General features: G+C 47.5%; 1 protein-coding gene and 1 long non-coding RNA gene across 2 annotated transcripts; one reads left to right on the top strand and one right to left on the bottom strand.

Moving 5' to 3' along the window:
• Positions 1–4,115: 4,115 nt before the first annotated feature.
• On the bottom strand, positions 4,116–8,486 carry LOC115251311 (uncharacterized). The gene is made up of 2 exons (XR_003889880.1): positions 8,352–8,486; positions 4,116–7,145 (listed from the first exon to the last, which is right to left on the bottom strand). It is a non-coding gene; the product is annotated as an uncharacterized lncRNA (long non-coding RNA).
• tmtopsb (teleost multiple tissue opsin b) lies at positions 8,389–19,771 on the top strand. The gene is made up of 4 exons (XM_003968127.3): positions 8,389–8,800; positions 11,729–12,057; positions 15,645–15,878; positions 18,678–19,771. The coding sequence occupies exons 1-4, from the start codon at positions 8,428–8,430 to the stop codon at positions 18,960–18,962; spliced, it is 1,221 nt and encodes a 406-aa protein (XP_003968176.1). The 5' UTR covers positions 8,389–8,427; the 3' UTR covers positions 18,963–19,771.
• The last annotated feature ends 1,108 nt before the right edge of the window (positions 19,772–20,879 follow it).

Below are 20,879 nucleotides of genomic sequence, written 5' to 3'. Positions count from 1 at the left end.
AAAGGAAGTCCACCGTTATTCCGAACGTTGCCGGTGCACCTGTGGGGATGCGGGGTGCGTAATTTTCTCCTCGAGTCAAAGGAAAGCCCATCTTCTCTGCTGATGAGATCGCTGTGTGGGATCATCAAAGAAGGAGCGGTTTGATGGACGACATATTGAAATGTTGGCTCCTTATCAGGATTCCAGGGTCCATGATTGTTCCCCAACAGTTGCCCATTAACTGGATCCCAGGAGACTAAATTGGAAGGGGCTGGAATAATAATAATAGATTTTTAATAGAAAATATTCTGGGACACATGGAGTAGAGATAAGAAACAGCTCATGAAAGAGTGCAGATTATTCTATCACAGTGAGACGCACAGATCGGCTGTCAGGTAACCACATGACCCATCAGCACCGAGTCCCTCAAACTTAAGAACATTTCCTCATGTGATGGTTTAGGGTTGGAATTTAACATTTCCAAGTATTTAAATGAAGGAAATGATCAATGAGAATAAATAAACTGCTCTTCAGGCTGTCATGGGCGGAGTCTGACAACTCAAGTGGGCGGGGCCTGGTGGTGGGTGTGGTCGGTCCAAAGACCCTCCTACACCTGTGTGATAGATCCGTCTCAAAACACCAACTGTTTGCACCCCAGACAGTAAATTTGTCAAGTATCAGAGCTTTACGCATCACTTCCTTTGGACTCTTGAATGTTTTGATTCTTTCCACCCATCTGGCTTCTATCAGCGAAATGTTGTGTCCATCACATTGATTCCAGTTGGTCCACCATTACGCTCGAATCTCATGGTTCGGGGGCACAAAACAGGGCCTATGACCATGAGATTCCAGGTTTGGGCTGTTGCTCAGAGGTCCGACGGCTGGGGCCGAGAGCGCCGGGGGTGTTTTTGTGCTCCCGCCAAAACCAAACAAACGCCAACTGGCAGCCACGCCTGACTTGGCTCTCTAATGAGTGGACTTGAGGGGCCGACGTCTGAAAGACAGCGAGGTGCCGAGTCACCGAGGCCTCAGAGGGTCGCCAGTGAATGATGGAAGAGACGGAGGCTTCTGCGGCTCGGCTCCGGTCTCGGGTGGCGCGAATTCCGGGCGTTGAATATGCTAGGTGAATAATTAATGGACCAGTGAACGGGACAACTGGCTCGATATTTATCCGGAGCTTGCGCACATATCTGGGATGGTTTGAGAATTTATTCAACACTAACACAGCGATGGTCATTGATTGTGTCCTTTCCCTGTAAACATCAACGTTACCTGGAATCGGTTAATTTGGGATCACTCGATTGTCTAATAATTTGCTCTATTTCTTTAAGAAAAGGCACCAGAAGACACCAACCGGGTCCGACACAGCTGACTCTGAAGGTTAACCATGAAGCCTGGACACAGGTGAAAGATCCTCAGTCATTTCTTCATGCTTCTCTCAAATTCGGGTTTATTTCCCGTCACATTTTTGTGGCTTCTGTTGCTTCCCTACAGCAATTAAGCTGTATGTATTACGTAAATCTTTGACATTGGTTCTTGAAATACAAAAAGAATCGAAAGGAAATTTTGCTCCACTCAGACCAAACAACGAATCCCAAGGTTATCATCTTTCCTGGGCGGGAACTCCGAGTTCCTCTAATTGGAGAGCTTCTAAATCAGGTTTCAGCGGATTGATCTCTGGATGACAGAGGTATAATGATGCGTGCGGAGAGTGCAAATTAGAAAATCCATGAAAAGAAATGATGATTGGAGCCTGTTCTGCAGACGCTCTCACACTTACAGCACTTTTCACGGCCCTGCGTAGCGGAATGGGCCGGCGAAACACAAATAACCGTTAAGCATTTTATCGTAGATGGTGCTTTTGTCGATACACGACGGAGACAGCAGAACTACACTTACAGCGATTGACGTCAACACGCCGCGCGGAGCATTGAGGAGCTTTTCAAGGCCACGCTGGCTTTTTGTTGGACCACACGAAGACTCTGACTGTGAACATCTCCTCCTCCTCCTCGTCCTCCTCTTCATCAAAGCATGCCAAGGCGTTCAAAGGTGAAATGCCATGAACACGTGACGCGCGAAAGTGATAGAAAAGGCGACGCGTCCGCTCGCCAAAGTGTTTCAGGAAACCCATTCAGCCGAGGATTCACAGCAGCCTGAATGAGGCTCAGCCAGAGCAGCTGAAGACGGAGCACTTTCATCAGCATGTGCTCACAGAGTTTTTGTCAAGGTGTTTGGACAAGATCTCCATATCAGCAACGCTCACGATGAGGAGGCAGGAAGTCAAATTCATGTTGACGTGTGGAGCTCAACGCGAGGAACTCTGACGCAGCTTTTCACCCCTAATTAAATTTAATTGCCCGTTTCGGTGGTGCTGATGGTGTTGGCAACTCTGTGAGGTTGAAACTCTCATGTTCGCGTGACTTTTCTACAGTTTAGCGTGCTGGACGCGTCGTTCCGTCTTTGAAAAGACGTCAGCGTGCCCAGCAAGTTCGTGTAGATGGAGGGGAGAGGTCAAAGGTCAGCTGGAAGCGTCGGTGCTGGACGTGGGTAATGATGTGGACAAATAGATACTGATGCCGTTCCCGTCTCGGCCAGAGGACAGAGGGACAGTGAGAAAGGACTGCAGACGCGTCCGCCCTTCATCTGCGCTTCATCTCCATTTCGCTCGTCTCTTTTAAGGAAAACTTACCCAGTCAAAGAAAATAGCCGTGTGATGGAAGACAGGGGTTCATTTCCTGCTCTCCCTGGTGCTGTTTACTTTGCTCTTATCATTTTATTGGCCTGCCAGCAAGAACTTCATCCAGATGGAAAATCAAAAGCATTCCCCCTTTGATGGCTTTGATGAAAGGTGTCTTTGGTCGTCCTCGGCTTGATTCTGGGTTGGCTTGATAAGGTTCCGCAGGATCGGCACCGTAAGCGGGCGCCTACTGAACGCCGTGGTTCTTTTTCCCATTAGAGAGCTAAATGTCATGTCTCTTTCATGTGAAAATAAACATGAGATCTTTAGCGTCGGCCCGCAGCGTATCGGATCAAATGATGGCTAATTGCAACATGAAGGTTTTTGACGAACAAAATCCAGCCATGAGGCTCGTGGAAACACTTTCCAACGGCCAGAAGCTGATTTCGCTCCATTTTTGAGAAAACACTCATCACTCAGGGTTTCATTGACTGCTGAGCCTACTTGTGGTCACCTGACCCCCATGGGATTTAGCATTGTTAGCACTGGAAATGCTAATGAATCCGCTCTGTGTTGTGGCCTCGGTGGTGACGTCATGGCCTTCCCCTCCCAGCTCAAACACACTTCAACACCTGGAGGCAGGAAGTATTTTTAATTCCCCCGCACTTCAACTCGTGTCACTGGGCTGACATTTTTTAAGAGGACGCCTCGCCCGAAGCCACCGCATCGCGATGAGCAGATGGAGGGAACATCTGTGGCAGAGCGTCGATCCCATCCGGGTCTCGTCCGCACGCACGTTTGGTCCAGCTTGATTTGAAGGGAGGTGAAGCCTCGGCGAGTCCCGGAGATGCCAATCAAACCCGGATGACCCTGTGAGGAAAAGCAAGATGGCGCCTCCGCTGAAGACCCGCTGCCGCCGCCTCCCCCTCCTGCAACCTTGACTTCCAAGTCAGAACCAGAACCCTCATCTCCCGAAGCTTTGACATTGAGTTAATGTTTGATAAGTGATTCAGGAGATCCGGTTAAATGAATTTCCACGTCCGCGCTTGACCTCGAGATGCCAGCCACGATCTGTCCGCGCCCGCCGCCTTCCAGCCTCATCTCCATGCGTCCTCCCGTTTCTGCGATTTTAGGGCAACTTTGGGAGATAAACTCAGTCGAGGCCAAGCTGACGTCTCAAATCCTAAAAACTCTGCTGTATTCACACAAGTTCAAGCGCGGAAAATGCGATCGGTTCTCTGTCAATCAAAGAGCCACAAATCTGATCGATGGCCACGTCGTCTAATCAGGTGGGAAAAGTGGCGTCTGCAGGGCGTCACGGTGACAATGTGACTTTATTTAAATCAGTTTCAGAGAGAAAAGGGTTGAATTGAGTTGAGGAAGCTAACAGTAAAGCAAGCAAAGTTGACTTTATTCCTGCAGCAACAACGATTGCAGCTATTTAAATGATACATTTATATGAAAAGGTGCAATTTTAATGGGCGTAGAGTTTGACATGACCTTCGAAAATGTAAATTAAGAATGACTTATTTCAATCATATAGACATGCAAAGGCTTTAAGAACACTTTTAAACCCCACACCTCAGTAAATGAACTCATTTCTTTTGATACATCTTTCATTTGTCAGGGGAGGCGCGGACTTTGAAAGGTAAAATCAAAGTGGAATAAAGCGGCTCAGTGAATCTGGGCATAATCTGCATTTAAAGCCTGATTTCTCTCATTACATCACAGAAACCACATGACTTTTGCTCGGGTTTATTAGTCATAACGTCTTTCTGAAGGTTTCCTGCCGCATTCACACATGAGGCTAATGTGGAGTTAGCACCTCGGACTCCAGCAGGGTTACTGTGCTCGTGTGAAAGGGCGGGAATCTGTGTGGCACCACCTCGCGTTCCTATCTAAAGTTGTTTTTCTTCCCTCTTTTGCTTCCTTGAATTTATTGACTAGTTTTCTGCAGATTAGTTTTCATGGTCATAGATGGCCAGTCCGGTTACCGTGGTGATGAACCACATGTGGCCCTGTTTCTGTTCGAGCTGTCAAAAAGTGCATCATCTCAGTGACCTAACAAGGCAAGCGACGTACATCCGAAGCACCGGCGCTAACGTTTCATTCCCACTCACTTTAGCATGGATCAGGAGTTACAGGATGGACAGAATAAAATGTCCCGGAAGGAACGGCCACACAAAGGAACTCACAAACGGAGGAAAGAAAACATGGCGAACCCCTCTAGCAGCCCATTAATGACCAGGATGTACAGCACTGGGAGGGGGGGGGGGCTGACGCACGTCCTTCCCTACGCTGCCACCACCAGCAAGAACGAATTTAATTCAGATTTTCTGGCAGAAGAACATCAGGTTCATGTGCACCGGGATATGCATGCGCTTCCTGAAGGGGCGGGGTCTTCTCACCGCCAACGAGCTAACACGACGATGCTAATCCGCCGTCATTGAAACACAAACGCGGCTTCACAGGGACGTTGCGGTGCCACGGACGGCGCAGTTGATGCTGCTTTCGGCTCTGTAAATAATCAGATCACAGTGGATGTGGATGTTCTCCCACGGAGCACGCTGGCACCGCCGCCGCCGCATCGTCGTCCATAGATTTTTCAGCGGCCGTGGACAACGTGGTATCGACGCGGCGGCGGGAGGCTGCGAATTAAATGGACACACGAAAACATCAGTCCGTCAGGTTCATCATCTCTCACCCAGACACGCTGTCGTTGTGGTAGAGCAAATCAATTGGGAAAAATAAATGGCTGCGCAGCAATTCTGTTAGCGAATTAGCGACGATTTCTCTGTCAGGTGATGACAGAGAATAAAAAAAACTGCTCTACAAAGAAGACTAAGTTATTTTTTAAGCAGCCAGGAAACATTTGTGAAGTTTTTCAAGGATGTTCCACAACTGTTCTTAAGGGTCTTTGGTGCCTGGAGAGATGAAAGCACAGTTAAAGGAACTTTCTCTGAGGAGCCTTCAGTGTCAAATAGTGAATATGTGGGAAGCTCTGATGACCGTGAAAGTATCTAGAACAGCTCAAACGTGAATGATCACAATTTCCAGGTCTATTGTCCAGTTGCAGCGGCTTTTATTGCGTCCACGGGCAACAGTTGCATCCTTTGATGTTGATTTCTGCTGATTACGTTTGCTGCAGCAAAAGCGTCAGGAGCAGTTTTCCTTTTTGGAATGTGCAGAATGTCATCATGCCAGTCGACTGGGGGAGCGTTTTCTGTGAAATTCAAGCCTGTGAGGTCTACGACAGGCTCGGAATTCCACCAGAGGAGCGATGGATGAGTTTTCGCTAAAGCAACTCCTTGACAGACCAACCCCCCCCCAAATCATTAGAAACTTGCTGTTGTGCCATTTTGACTTCACAAGCACTTTTATCTCGTTCAGATCAAAAAGAAAGTCATTGCTTCTCTTTGACTTTAGCTCGCGACTCCCTGGACGCCTCCCTTTGACGGCATAAGAACACATTTAATAATATCTGGGGGAGGATTTTTATTCAGTGGATAAAATAAGTGATTTTGAAGGTTTTCCCACTTACAAAGGATCAAGGGTCCGTAATTTCCTTCGTAGGTGCACTTGTGTGAGAGAGAGACAGTTTCCACACACCATTGCAGGCATTCTGGCCCTGCTACACCCAAAAAAGCCTTATTTTGGTGCTGCCTTTGAGACCAGCTCCCTTCAGGTCATTGACTGCACCGGCAGTTGTGGCCTTCTCACCAAGCTGCTTGCCTATTGTCCCGTAGTCCATCCCAGCACTGTCCAGGTTGAAAATCTTGTCCCTGGTGTCCTTGGATGTTTTTTTGGTCTTGCCTGTGCTGGAGAGGTTGGACTGACAGACAGACACAGGGGTCTTGCTGGTTGGTCGGTGATCAAATACCTATTTTGTGAAGTAAAATACAAATCAAGCATTCAAAATTCATACAATGGGATTTTCTGCTGCTAAAACAGCGGTGGATCAAGTACATCTTTTCCCCACTGTATCTCATCATGGAAATTCCTGCTGGCGGCCAGTAGGTGGTGTTTCTAAGCTAGCTGGTTGTTGGTTGCTAGGCTGGTGGGAGCTAGCATGTATCAGTAAATAAGATTAGATAAATACTCTGGCTGTAAGTGAGCTAACGCTTTGATTGGCTAGCTGTTGCTGGCGCTTTACACTGACTGACCGATGCTACAGGTGAGACAACGGCGTCGCAGTTTGGCGTTTACTTCGGCTGGTGTGTGCATCCAGAAGCAGAAATGGCAAAACCAGCCGGAAACCTCACCCATTTAACAGGTGACTGGTGCACAAAGATGTAAAGTTCCCCACAAAGTTTCAATGTAAAGTCTGATGAGAGCGACGGCGAGAAGCATCTCTGGCCTCCTGCCGAGGACACTTGTGGCAGAGTCTAAGCAGTGCCGACTTCATCCCGCCGCTGCCTGGTTCTTGACACGGAGGCCAAGGCGACGCGTTACCAAGTCTTCCACATCAGACAGGAAGTTTCTCTACGTCCTGAAAGCACAGAAAGAATGAGATGTAGGAGTTATCGGCTTTACGCTCACCTACACTTCACTGCATTTCAACGAAATTCTTTTTTCCCTTCTGGAACAAAAGCTGCATATTTTAGAAAAACAGCAGCTGCGTGTTTGCTCATAATGACTCCGGCTTTTTGTTGCAGCCGCGGCCTCGCTTATTCAGGGAATTCAGCCCAGTCATCACTTTCACGCGACAGTGTTTGGCGTGTGGAGTCTGTCCTTCTGTCTCGTCCTTCATTCTTTCATTAATTCTGACAAAAACCTCCCAGGCTCCATGCTGAGGACGCCAGCTGAAGTCATCCGATGCTTTACTTCCCATCAGCTGGTATTGTCTTCAAATCACAGCAGTGAAAGGAAAAAAAAAAAGATGAAATAAGACAAGTTGTGCGTGTGTTTCCAAGAACTCTCACTTTGACTTAAACAGCGTGACATATTCATGGTAATCAGTAATTAAATTGCTTGAAATAATCGATTAAAGCTGGATCAAGAATCGGACTATGATGATAAAACTCCTGACAGGGTTTCTCTTTACAGGCTGCGCTGTGAACTTTACTATTAATCGATTATAGGTTGATCAAGAATCGGACTATGATGATGAAACTCCTGACAGGGTTTCTCTTTACAGGCTGCGCTGTGAACTTTACTATTAATCGATTATAGCTTGATCAAGAATCGGACTATGATGATGAAACTCCTGACAGGGTTTCTCTTTACAGGCTGCGCTGTGAACTTTACTGCAGGAAACATTTTAGCTGCTTTATTGAACCCATTTCCGATGCTGGCGCGTCTGAAACACCCAAAGTGGTGATTGCGTTGGTCACAGATCTTAATGACTGGCGCGCATTAGTGAAGGCTTATTTTTAAGTCCAGGTGTATTCACTCCCGCAGAGAAGTTTTAGATTAAGCGCACACACGCGCCCTTGTGCGCGCACGCGTGCCCAGCACCGCCCGTGGAGCGTTTCTCTCCCCCATGCAGCGCGTTATTAAAAGGCGCAGTCGGCGACAAAAGGAGCGCACCTCTCCGGGCGCGGAGCGCACAGTCGAGGAGAGGTTCTCCATCAAAGGAGCCCCCCCGCACCCGGCGTCAGGCCAACTCTCTCTGACTGACCACATTCTCAGCTCTCCGCCAGCAGCCTCTACACGCACGGAGCAACAGTGCGTGCGCTTCCACGCCGCCCCTCACCTCTCCAGATGGGTTGAATGTGCAGGACCGAGACCCGACGGCCAGCGCAGCCCTCCTCCTCTCCATCCAGCCCGTTATGATCGTTTGCAACGTGAGCCTGAGTTGCGCGCACTGTCCCGGCGAAGGCACAGCCGCGAACGACGCGTACGCGCAGGCGTCCGGCTCGCTCGCCACGCCGACCCTGAGCCAGAGGGGACACCTGGTGGTGGCGGTGTGTCTGGGCTTCATCGGCACCGTTGGGTTCCTCAGCAACTTCCTGGTGCTGGCGCTGTTTTGTCGGTACCGGGCGCTGCGCACGCCCATGAACCTCATGCTGGTCAGCATCTCGGCCAGTGACCTGCTGGTCAGCGTGCTGGGAACCCCGTTCAGCTTCGCGGCCAGCACGCAGGGGCGGTGGCTGATCGGACGCGCCGGGTGCGTTTGGTACGGCTTCGTCAACGCCTGTTTAGGTGAGCGGCTGCTTTTTTCACTTCCACGGAGTTTGATAGAAGTTACTGGGAGGGCTGGAATGGGTTTCCTTTGCTTTGAAGGTCAGATCTAGTGATCCCAGAGGCTGATTTAAAATTCGGAAATATGACGCGATGTCACTCCCGTTCATAAAAACTGGTTAAAAGTGACGGAAAACCTTATTATATTCCAGTTTATCGAGTTTAGGTTTTGAAACAAAAGCCCCCCCTTTTTTGCCCTCATATCACAAATTGCTCATCTGATTATGTGAAGAAAACAAAGCCCATCCTCTCCTGATTAGCCTGAATTATCTCTTCAGGGAAGTTTTCTCTATCTAACGAGATAAGTTATCACCTCAGACACGATGAGAGACCTTCCGGGACTTTCTGGGCTGTTGAGCTGCCTTCAGGTGCGATGCCAAGAAACCTTTTCTTACATCCGAAGTTGCGTAATCAGCAGCAAGAGCTCCAAATCGATGGTGTCATTAAGTGTCAAAGGTCAGGTTTCGCTTCCCAAAGGAAGCGCGAGATCTGAGGGCGTTGCGTAATGAAGCTGATCCTCTGAGGGTTCCCAGAGGTCCTGTTTGGAACATGAACTCGCGCACATGACCCGAGGTCCTAACAAACAGCAGTTTTGAGCATGTGAGCTGTCAGATTCGCTGTAATCACCTTGACCGCTTAATTAAAGTCTCCTCTCTGCTCCAAAACCAGGATAATAATTTTCTGGCCAGTGGAGCGAAGAAGGCTGAGGTGAATGGACGCTTCTTTGTCATTTGTCTCGCACCATCTGGAGGAGGAATCCCTGCTTTGTTCCCTCTGCCTCGAGTGTTGCTCCTTTTAAATCTCTCCTCTCTGCTCCCGCTTTTCTCAGTGCAGGTTTGAAGTTGCAGTCGAACATTTGCCTCATTTATCGCACCAAGCTCCTCGTAAATGTGGTTCTCTAAATGAGCAGGTTTCTCTTCGAAGCCCTTTTTCTAGCATTTTTCCTGGAATGTTCCAGTCTGCAGGTTTTGATGCAGCAGCATTGTTAAATACCCGAGGGCGAAACCCATGAAAACCTCCTTCACTGGCATCTTCCTCAGATAACGTTGCTGTAACCTCAGAATTGTGCGCAGTTTGACTGTCTATGGTCCTTTAAAGGTCAAAAGCCCAAACAAAAATCCTAGAAACGGAGCGCTAACAGCGGCTGGAGGACGTTAAGTTTTTGAGCCTTGAGACATCCAGTCTGAGGATGTTCGATAGACCAAAGATGGAGTGGAAGCCCCTCTTAAATGTGCCAAAATTGCTGGACGACCATGACTGATCTGATGGTGCGCGTTTCAAAAAGTCTCCTCTTGCAATGAGACATGCAGAATTTATTTGTTGCTCGGAATTTGTCTGTAACCTAGAACTCTGTGATGAATCTTTCAGCGTGTTTTTCAGCTGCGCCCGTCAGAAGTCAGAGTAAATAAGCAACAACCGCTAACTCCTCCAACCCTGCATGTCGAGCCTCTGGGGTCACTTTCTGGCGTTCTTACGGCCCAAAATTGCAGCATCAATCGTGCACGTAACTCCTCCATGATTGATAAGCTGCTGATCTGTGAGTAAAACAACAGGTTGGATAATTCAAGGGAAGAAAAACAAGTTATTAAACCGAACGAGAAACCGGTTCTGCCCGAGGACGAGATGCTAGCTTAGGTGAAATTGCGGGTTCTTGCCTTTATTTCGAGGGTATCGAGGTTGGAGGACATCTAACACCTCCTGTCTGTCTTCGCAGCACGTGAGCGTTTGCGTGTTTTTTGTTGTGCCTTCCTGCCATCACATAGAAGCGCTAATTGTGCCCAGACAACTTAAGCCCAGCGGGAGCATCATTTGACGAGCTTCAGAACATTACCGGCATTCTCTGATGTGATTATTGCTGCCAGGATAAAGGACAAATCTGGCAGTGAGAATCTGGTTTGGCTAATCCCCGGGCATCCATCATTGCACCACGGCGGAATCACGTTAACCTGATTACGCACAGCTAGCGCGCATTAACCCGATTTTCAGATGTCGAGATTTGTGCGAGAGACATTAATTGTCCTTTGCAGAAGGTTGTGGAAAGAAAGAGGAAAAAGATGAAGGAGGAAAGTAAATACAGATTGAAAGGAGGACAAACGGGAACACGGAGGAAAATAATGTGACAGGAAGGAGGGCCGAAAGGTCGCCAGAGGAGCAGCTATTGAATGAACTCCGACGTTGATTTCAGCCTCGGCTATTGACTCGTTCAATTCTCCATAAATCTGGTCTCTTTGGAACTTGGTCAAGAAAAATGAGAAAACCATTAAACCTGCTTGACAGCTAAACCCCAACAATGAATTGAATCAATCGGGTTTTCCAGCGACGGAAGACCTGTCAAAGGTATTGAATTTTGAGCCGTAGAGGTTCAAATGTGGGGTCGACCGTCATTACTGGACACGTGGAACCTTCAGGGATGTGAGACCTTGACAGGTCACAGCCCAAAACCTGGTAGATGGACTAGCAGCCAAAAACCAGGCCGTCCTGAGGATACCACCCGTTTGTGTCTGGCATCACACTTTTAGAGGTGAAAGATCCTCCGCCGCCAGGATGTCACGTGGCGTGATCTCCTCACACTCTGGTGATCTAAATCCATGTTTTCAACGCTTTTGTCAATCTTAAGAGTCTTCCAGCCGCGGGTCTGCTGCCTTGGCTAATGGGAGGCCTCTGTTAGCTCCCCCGAGTGGCCGTGATTGTCTCTCATCAAAGCTTGTTTCATAAAGGTGAAGTGCCACTGGACCAGAGGGGATTCGCTCTGATTTAACAACCTGAATACTTCTGTGCATGTTTGTCCCCGACAACATGGCGTCCCTGTCCAATAATTAGCTTAGCTTGTTGTTATTGACTGTGATGTAAATCACCGATGTCTTACTGTGGCTCCCTTGGCAACCGCAGGCATCGTCTCCCTGATTTCCCTCGCCGTCCTGTCCTACGAGCGTTACTGCACCATGGTGTCGTCCACCATAGCCAGCAACAGAGACTACCGGCCAGTGCTGGGAGGGATCTGCTTCTCCTGGTTCTACTCGCTGGCCTGGACCGTGCCGCCACTACTGGGCTGGAGCAGGTATGGCCCAGAGGGCCCCGGCACCACCTGCTCGGTGGACTGGAGGACCCAGACGCCCAACAACATCTCCTACATCGTCTGCCTGTTCACATTCTGCCTGCTGCTGCCGTTCTTCGTCATCCTCTACTCCTACGGCAAACTGCTGCACACCATCAGACAGGTGAGTTGTGCCACCAGCGGCTCAGCCGGGCCTGAACGCCAGGCCCGGGATGCTGACCTTTCCTTTTGAACCCGTTGCCATGGCTGCATAGTGAGGGGAAAAAACGAAATGGAGAATGGGTGCATCTCTTCGGAACGCGCAGTTGCTGGTATGACCTTAACAAGTGGGATGGTCCCATTCGTGGTCGCTTCAGGGTCCGAATGACGCCGGGTTTGAGTCTTTCAGATTCACTCTAAGTACAGGCGGGAATACAGTACGATGTCTGGAAAACATCCCACCACAGTGCAGGGAATTCTTGGAAGCGACTGGTTTGTGCCAGTGAGTCAGACTCAAAACACTGATGTAACTGGACTTTAAATGGCGTGTCCAGGATCGTGATGGAAGCAGGAAGCCAGCGTTGTTTACGAAGCCTTCTGGTGGGTGCTGACCTCTTGTTCTTGTTGGTTTCCCAACTAAACTAAATGGATTGCCATGAAAGTCGGGTAGAAAGGGGGAAAAAAAATCCAATTCTCCGGACAGATTGTAATTGCTTCGGTGGGTGTCTTCAGCCTGTAAACGGTTGAAATGAGGTACACGTGCTCTGAGCTGGTGCTGCCGCTCTTCGCCGTTCTTTTGTAGTTGTTTTCTTCTCTTAACGGGATGATGAGGCATCATAAACACTCTTATGTAACAGTTATCGACCATTTCGCCCTCTTTGCCACAGCGTTCAACACTGTCCCTGAGATCTTTAGCGGTGCTGCAACAGCTGGACCTGCAGATTTGAGCTATGCTAGCACAAGGCTGAAACCCTCAGAGATGCCAACATTTAGCAGGGTTTTTTTTTTTCCTGCATTAAGGGAGAAAATGTGTGTTGCGTTCACCTGCTGTGAGACGTCTCACGAGAAGAAAATCAATTATGAAGCTCAAAATTCATGTCGGACTCGGTGAGGAGTGCTAATTTGGAATGACTTCCATCACTGCAGAGCTGAAATGTCCCACAGTGATAAAGAAATAACTCACCAACACGATGATTTCTTGTTCCCCAACAGAGAGAAACTGTGTCTCTCTTTGGATGACACTTAATTATAAATAATTAAACTAAAGCGGTCTAGATGGAGTGAGAGGTCTCAGCATCCTGTTTTCCACCAGTGCAAGATCAAAAAGCTGATAACGATGATGTTCAACAGTATAGATCCGTCTGGGTGAAGGAGGAGAAGCAGGAATAAATAAAGGGATCGGCCAAATATTTATTTTTTGGTTCACCTGTAAGACCTGGTTGTGCTTTTCGGAGCTAAATTTGTCACAACAGTGACACACACGTGCTCCGAAAAGTGAAAGATTTTTTACAAGTAGCATCGCATGCATTTAGCTTGATGTGTAGCCACGGGTTTCATGAAATGAAATGGAATGGAAATGTGTAGGTGGGAAGGCATGCGCGCGTTCTCGAGGTTGCAAGGACAAGTGCGGCGTTCGTTCAGGTGGGTGCATTTCGTACTTCAGGGAAATCCTCAGAGGGCCCTCATGTTGCAGCACATGTCACCTTTGTTGCGACGTTATCAGGCTACCTCCTGAGTGATAACCAGTGTGAAACCAGACCATAATTGTGTTTTTGGACAACAAAGATAAGATTAAATAATAACTGACATGTCTATAAAGCGTCCTGATTGTTAAGCTAAGAGCTGATATAAGATGTTCTGTAGATATTAATTCTATCTGCAAAAGAGATGATTGTCGTGGTTCCATCACAGAGAGGCTGAAGAAGACCTCAGCCTTCAGGTGCCGTGCACCTCATTTAGCATGGCGGCGTACATTTCACAGCAGCAAACTCGAAGCTTGCCATCAGGAGTTGGTCCGTCAGAATGGTGAAGCGCTTAAAAAGGGTAGAACATTCCAAGACTGTCAGGCTGAGATAACACCAGGCAGGCCTGATTGGTCTGGAAGGTTGTTTTCTGTTCAGCATGGGGCAGAGCTGCAGCCCGGCCTGACGAGAACATTAAAAACAACCAGCAACGCGCAGAGTTTACCCCCGGCAACGGCAACGAGAGAAGGAGCGCCGAGTTACCAGAGGCTCTGCCTCTCTAACGAGAACGAAGGACGTTTAGGGAAGTTGTTTGTGATTATTTCCAGAGTTGTTTTGGAGCCTTGAGGCAGACATGTGTCTGTCTTCGTCTCACATATTAGTTTTAGTTTAGCGAAGCGTTTGGCTAGCTCGCGGCTACAGGTGCCAAATTGAGAGCACCTGCGCAACCCAACCTTCCTCTTTGCGTAGAGTGAAAGTAACAGTTGCACAGATAAGTGAAGTCAATAAGGTGATAAGAATCCTAATTAGTTTCAGTTAATTTTGCGTGAATTAGTGGTCACAGCAGATGAGATCAGCATTGGGGAGGGTGACGTTTCCTCTGTGGTCTGGAGAGTTGCGAGTGTGTTTCAGGGTTTTATCTGTGCATCTGTTGTCTTTGAGATGACTGTAAGGTTGTGTTAAAGGAACATAATCCCCCGCAGGGCGCACACAACCCCACACACACATACACACACGCGCTCATTCCCAGAAAACGATGAAATCTCTTGTGTGTCTACACTGTCAACCCGAGCCAGTGTTGCCAGTTAGCAGCAGGACGCCTATTTTATCTTTACATTTTCACGCGTTTATGGACCTGAATCATTTTCAGGAGAAAAAATGAGGCAAAAGTAAAGAGAAATGTGATTGGTAGTCAGGTCACGAGGGTTATCTACCTATCTTAATGGGTGAAATTAAATAAAACGTGTTTCCCTGCAGGAAGAGAAGCAATTAAATTGATAAATGACACATTCCGTGTTTGGCTTCTCCTAATTGTCGGGACGGGATGTTCTGACAGCACATCTCTTCTCAGGTATGCAGCTCAATCACCTGGACGTTTTTGCAGACTTTCTCCCATAAGCTTCATTTTGCAGAGTTGCAGATGCAGTATGAAAACTTCAGATCTAAATGAAGCTAAATTAATCAGGTTTTGTCGCTTGTTTGTCTGTGATGGATGGATTATGCCTGGCCTGGCTGACTGTTTTTGCTGTTGCAGACTTCAGAGTCGGCACTCTGGTCCCCAGATGTGTGTAATCCATTTTTCTCTTCGCTCCACAACACAGTCTGTTTTGATGCCTGAGATGCCCTGAGTGAAAGAGGAAAACTCCTCTTTCGCAAGGAAAAGCATGGAAGAAGGGGGTGGGTGCTGGGGGAAGACAGGAAAGTGACAGAATTTAGGGACTATTAGACAGTTTTCCATGAATGGAATTCTGCTGACGTCTGGAGCGAGGAGAAGCGGAGGCGTCCTTGCTATAGATTTATTCAAAGTTGTGGTTTTGATTTCCATCGGTCTTTAAAGGATGCATTTAAGGATTGTGGCCTATTTTAGAAACAGCTGCCATGGAAACGGTCACATGACGACAGTCCATGCCACCTTGAGGACCTTTTTAATAAACTTTTTTGAGGCTTACAGCCATCAAAACGGTGTTCAAAAACGGTAAACAATGACGTGGGTCCCCTCGGTGAGTGCTAGCATGCTTCTTTTGTGGAACCTAAAGAAATCATTGATAAGTGTAGAAGTTAAATATAAGACTTGCTCCTTCTTCTCCAGGTCCGCAGGGTGAGCTCAACGGTGACCCGCCGCAGAGAGCACCGCGTGCTGGTGATGGTGGTTGCGATGGTGGTGTGCTACCTCATCTGCTGGCTGCCGTATGGCGTGACGGCCCTGCTGGCCACCTTCGGCCCCCCTAACCTTCTGACCCCAGAGGCGACCATCACACCGTCTCTTCTGGCCAAGTTCTCCACCGTTATCAACCCTTTTATTTACATATTCATGAACAAACAGGTGAGACAGGTGTTGCATCATTTACGTTTGTTTGTCTGTGAAGTCTTTTTTACGTTTTCTGCACCGCTTTACGGGAGGGTGCACATGTGGGCGAAGGCCTCGGCCACCCCTGGATGACTCGGCAGCTCTTCGCAGGGCCCTATGTGAGTATTTGTGGGGTTGGTGCCTTGCTCAACGGTACGTTGGCAGTGCTCTGAAGGTGTTCCGGCATCTCTGCCACTACCAGAACACCAAATAATCACACAATATTTAAGATGTGGTTTTAACTTTCTTTCCCTCAGCTCTTCATCAAACGCCCTGGGCTGTTAATTGGATGCTCAGGGCTGAGCTTCTCACCCAGAGCCTGGTTCTCATTTGCACTCTCACGTGGAACACACACTCCCCCCGACGCAGCTATTAATAATCCAGCTACCATCATCCAAACTTTAACGCTAGGAAACATTCTGTCAATAAAGTTTTCTATCAGCAGATTTGGAAGAGCGAGTTTGAAAAGGAGCAAAGACGCCAGATGTCTCATCCTGAGCGTTTCACAACCAACGATTTGCTTAATTTCCCCTGAAATAGAACAAATTTGGGATTAAACAGTGAAAGCTCTTCTCTGCATGTTTGCGCGCGACAGAATGAAGCCACGAGATGAAATGCTGGAAGAGGGTGGCACAGAGAAAGAAACAAAAGGGGGAACAGAAAGGTGGATAGAAAAGAACGCAGATCATTTAGGTGGGTGGAAGCAGCGGAAGAAAAGGGCGAAAGTGAGTATGAATGACAAAGTTAGATTAATGGGATCATATGGAGATGAAAGCGGCGTAAAGGTGAAAGAAGCGAAAGGCGACGATGGGAGAGTTTAGGAAGAAGGTTCTTTTTAATCTGACAGGTTTAAGGGAAGCTTTGATTTTCGATTTGCATGTGATGTTGGTGTCAGCGCGGCCGTGACCTTTTCCCATCACGCACCTGTGCTCTTTTATCTGCCTCCGCCTCGTTTTATCTCCAACCCGTTGTCACATCTCCCGCATTAGACGGCTGACTCCTCGCGCACCTGCCGTGATTGGGCCGTAATTGGGCCGTAATTGAACTCTGGGGGGGGGTCGCAGATAATTGTGGAGGAGGTCCAGCTGCGTGGCGCTTTCAGTCTTCAGTTCCTCCCAGCCCATAATGATGTCAGCACTGTGTTGAGGCGAGTTGAAGACTTAAAGCGCTGCTCAGATTCGTGCCGCAGACGCGAAATGAGGACAAGAAAGGGAAAGAAAAGAAAGCTGTGTTTGACATCAGAGGTCAGACAGGAACGCCTCCCTCCTGCACTGGGAGAAAATGAAGGTTCTGAAAGAGGCTGGGGGGAAATTGTCTCCATTGTGGCTCTTCACGTCTGAGAGAGGAGATTCCAGGTGGGCTTACGCTCTGCAACAGGTGCTAAAACTTCAGCCTTCTGCCTATCCCGCATTTCTGCCTGGTCCAAATGTATAGTAGAAATGTATAGTTCTGGTAGGATCACGGAGTCCTGAAGTTTGCAGTTGAGTCAAGGAACCGAAGTTGTCGTCAGAATGGAGGTCAGCAGAAACGCTGCAGTCCCGCGACCTCAGTGAAGCCGAGCGAATTGATGCCTTCCTCTCTTTTACGTTCAAAGGTCTGGAGCTGCAGAGCCACGCGGTAATCCACAGGAAAAACAACCAGAGCAAGTTGTGCTGCACCTTCTCTCCTCTTAATCGCCTCGTAATCCCCCTAAGATCACACTGTGGGACCCCCAAAGCTGGGAAGGACCTTTAGTAATCCGTTTTTGACCTTTCTCCAATCCGCCTAAACTCTAATGGGAACTTTTTTATTGAATTCTAGTTTTTATTTACTCTCTCTGCTTTAATTCCATCTCTAATAATCCTTTATTGCACAATGTGACTTCATTTGTTAACAGAAACTGACAATTACCTCCACCCAGACGCTCCTCTTATGGTTCGCTTGCAGGAAAGGTCATGTGAAAGTGCTAACTGTAGCTCCTAATCTATCTATCTGGCCTTTATTATGTAATCTCCCGGAGGTACAGCCCCCTCTTCATCACATTATCAGTGTCTGTTTTCCTTAAAGGCACAAAGACAGGTGAGGATCGGGCCACTCCGGAGCCTGAAGATATGAATCTTTTTGCTCATAATCCCTGGTGAGGTCAACTCGACCTCCTCTACCTCCTTTCCTTCTCCTTCACACGTCGATCCTCTTTGGTTTCGCTGTGGATTTGCTAATGCAGCACAGCCCCACACTAGATTAACAAGGGGCGGGGGTGGATTTCGGGCACCAGAAGATTTAAAACGGCGTGCTGGATTTCAAAGCTGCGTCATTTCCTCGGGGGTAGCAGAAAAATTAATTGGCTGTTATTATGATGAATTGTCAACCGGGCGCTGCGGTATCTCTGGAAGAAAGCGCCGCAAACGGTGTCACGCAGCATTCCTGCCTGATCTGTCGCACCCTGGAGAAATGTAGTAGACTTAAAGTATACGTGCGTGATCAAAGAGTATACTAAGTACACTACGTTTATCCAGGGGGGGCACGCTGCCAGCTGGAGTCCCAACACAGGAGGGAAGACGGATATGAGCGCTTATGCTACTGTAAATGATACGTTTGTCTGTCATGCCACACTTCTGCTACTTCCCCCGTTAATACGGCCATCTTCTAGTACTGTGCACTATTCTAGCACTCCTGGGGGGGGGGGGGGGGGGTCTATGCCAGTGTTTATACAAATATCTTACTAGTTCACAGGAATTAATATATTAAAAGGTTTTTGACCGAGTGCACTGTTACGACCTAAACCTTTGTGTGTAGTTCTACAGGTGTTTCAGGGCATTCCTAAACTGCTCCACCCCCAAGAGAGACTCCACCGTTAGGACATTTACCCGGATTTCGCTCCGTGCCCTCCGCCAAGACCAGCAGCAGAAGGGGTCAGCCCTGGCGCCGTCCTCCGCCCGCCCCACACCAAACTCCATCCATGAGTCCTCGCTCAAAGGCAGCCACAGCACGCCATCCAACGGCGGGGCTGCTGCTGCCAAGAGCCCCGCCGCCAACCGCTCCAAACCCAAACTGATCCTGGTGGCGCACTACAGGGAGTAAGAAATGTTTACAGGATAGAGAAGGAGCGTGGCGTGGGTCTCAAATTAGGGAACAAATCCTCCTCGTGGTTTTAGGAACAAGCTCTCGGTGGGAGGCTGAAACACAAGCTGGGAAGTTTTAATCATCATTGCTCCGGGAAGCCGGCAAACTGGGATTCGGAGAAGGCACCACCATCCGACCCACCGGAAACTTAGCCTTCACAGTTAAGCTCAATGCAGAGCTTCGTGGTTAACCTTTGCAAACGCATAAATAGGATGTGAATGCCTCGTTATGCGACTTATGCAACAGCAGTCTTTAATCAGAGAATTGAGTCTGGCTTCTTTTTCCGTAAAGAATTTTTTGTGGGTATTTGGTAAAGATCCCTTTTTATTATTTTAATCAGAGGTGTATGCAGGGCAATGCAGTATTTTGTAAGTTCAAGTGTGTAGCTACTGTTAGCAGGATTACTCTATTTTGTGATGATTATTCATCTGAAAAAGGGGAATAAGTCTTTTTTTTCCTGACCTCATTTCCATGCCTGATATTTCAGGAGTTGATACAGAGTATTAAAGATTCATTGAACAGCTTTATGCAATTTAGAACGGAGGAGGATTTTGTCATGTCTTTATTAAGACTTTGTGGTACAGACTTGGCTGTAATGGAAACCAGTAAAGGGGCATTGTCACAGTTTAAGTGTCATTTAGAGATTCCGCTATGTGGACGTGATGTTTCTCAAGACGCAGCTTTTACTTTGGTGAGTGATTTTGTGTTGTCTCCTAATTGTATTTCCATTTCTTACGTAAAACAAATTAAATCATGTCGCAAACTGATTTGTCAGTCTCAATCCTTTGTATGTAATTAACTTAAAATATGCGTCTGTGTCATCTGGCAGAAATTGGAGCACCCCCCCACCCCACTCCTTTCCCTCTTAGCAATATTCAAATGCGTTGATTAAAGCATGAATTATTAAAGCAGGCATTATTAAAAGGCAGGGAAGCAGATTAGGTTTCTAAATTACAGTATTCATCCCAATGAGAAACAAACTGCAATTGGCATGTCGGAAAATGACAACTGACAACTATGAATTATTAATGAACGGGGACCTGAAACAGGTATGTACACCTACATATGGATGCGAACGTCAATATGGCCACTGAAGGATTTTACATATAGGTTCTCTTCCCGCTATAGAAGCAGCGTGATTTTTTAAATCGTGAATGGGATCCTCTCCAATTGGTGGCCTACAAAACAGCAAAAAAAACCCCAAACAGTTGCTTGCAAATTACAACAGATGTTAGTTGCCCTAAGACTGAACACGATGCAGCAGAGTCCGTTAGCTGTTAGACACCACAGCTGTGGCAGATGTTAACAAGTTTCAGAATTTTATAATAGCCTAAGGCAGATGTTGGAAGGGCAAATGAAAAACTTAAGCAAACACTGCTGATGCATTTTCGTCATCATCATCATTGTAACTCCAGCAAAGTCCGAAATCGTAATTATTTTCTTTAAAAATAAAATAAAATCATTTTTACTGGGTAAAAAGGTTAACAAATCCGGCAGTTTATGGATTTGTTCACATCCCATTACTTTTTACCGAATTTACCAAATTACCACCGGGGGTCAGGGCGGAAGAGGCGGGCCTCCGTTTGTCATTGGTGGAGAGTAACCTATACAAAGTTCTAATTCGTCAACCAAGACGTCAATCAAAAATGGAACCATGATTGCGTTATCGCTTTCGCAATATCGCAGCGAAAAGGAAACAACTGTGAGAATTGAAACGCTTTGCCCATTATCCGATATAATAAGTGAGAAATTAAGTATAATTAGGGATACTGAGTGTTTTTTTTTGTCAAACATTATATTCAGCTGAGTTTCGGTTCTGTTTCGGATATCGAAGGTGAGTCGCATCAATTATCCTTTATTGTTTGTTGAGGAATA

This window comes from Takifugu rubripes, chromosome 10 (assembly GCF_901000725.2).
Source record: "Takifugu rubripes chromosome 10, fTakRub1.2, whole genome shotgun sequence".
Taxonomy (NCBI): domain Eukaryota; kingdom Metazoa; phylum Chordata; class Actinopteri; order Tetraodontiformes; family Tetraodontidae; genus Takifugu; species Takifugu rubripes.
The sequence above is the reverse complement of the archived record's forward strand: the minus strand, read 5'-3'. Positions and strand labels throughout refer to the sequence as shown.

Excerpts from the sequence above, each read along its gene's own strand:
- tmtopsb (XM_003968127.3), top strand. The coding sequence starts at position 8,428 with ATGATCGTTTGCAACGTGAGCCTGAGTTGCGCGCACTGTCCCGGCGAA. Across the intron at positions 8,801-11,728 it reads CTTCGTCAACGCCTGTTTAG|GCATCGTCTCCCTGATTTCC; the intron begins GTGAGCGGCTGC and ends TGGCAACCGCAG. Across the intron at positions 12,058-15,644 it reads TGCTGCACACCATCAGACAG|GTCCGCAGGGTGAGCTCAAC; the intron begins GTGAGTTGTGCC and ends CTTCTTCTCCAG.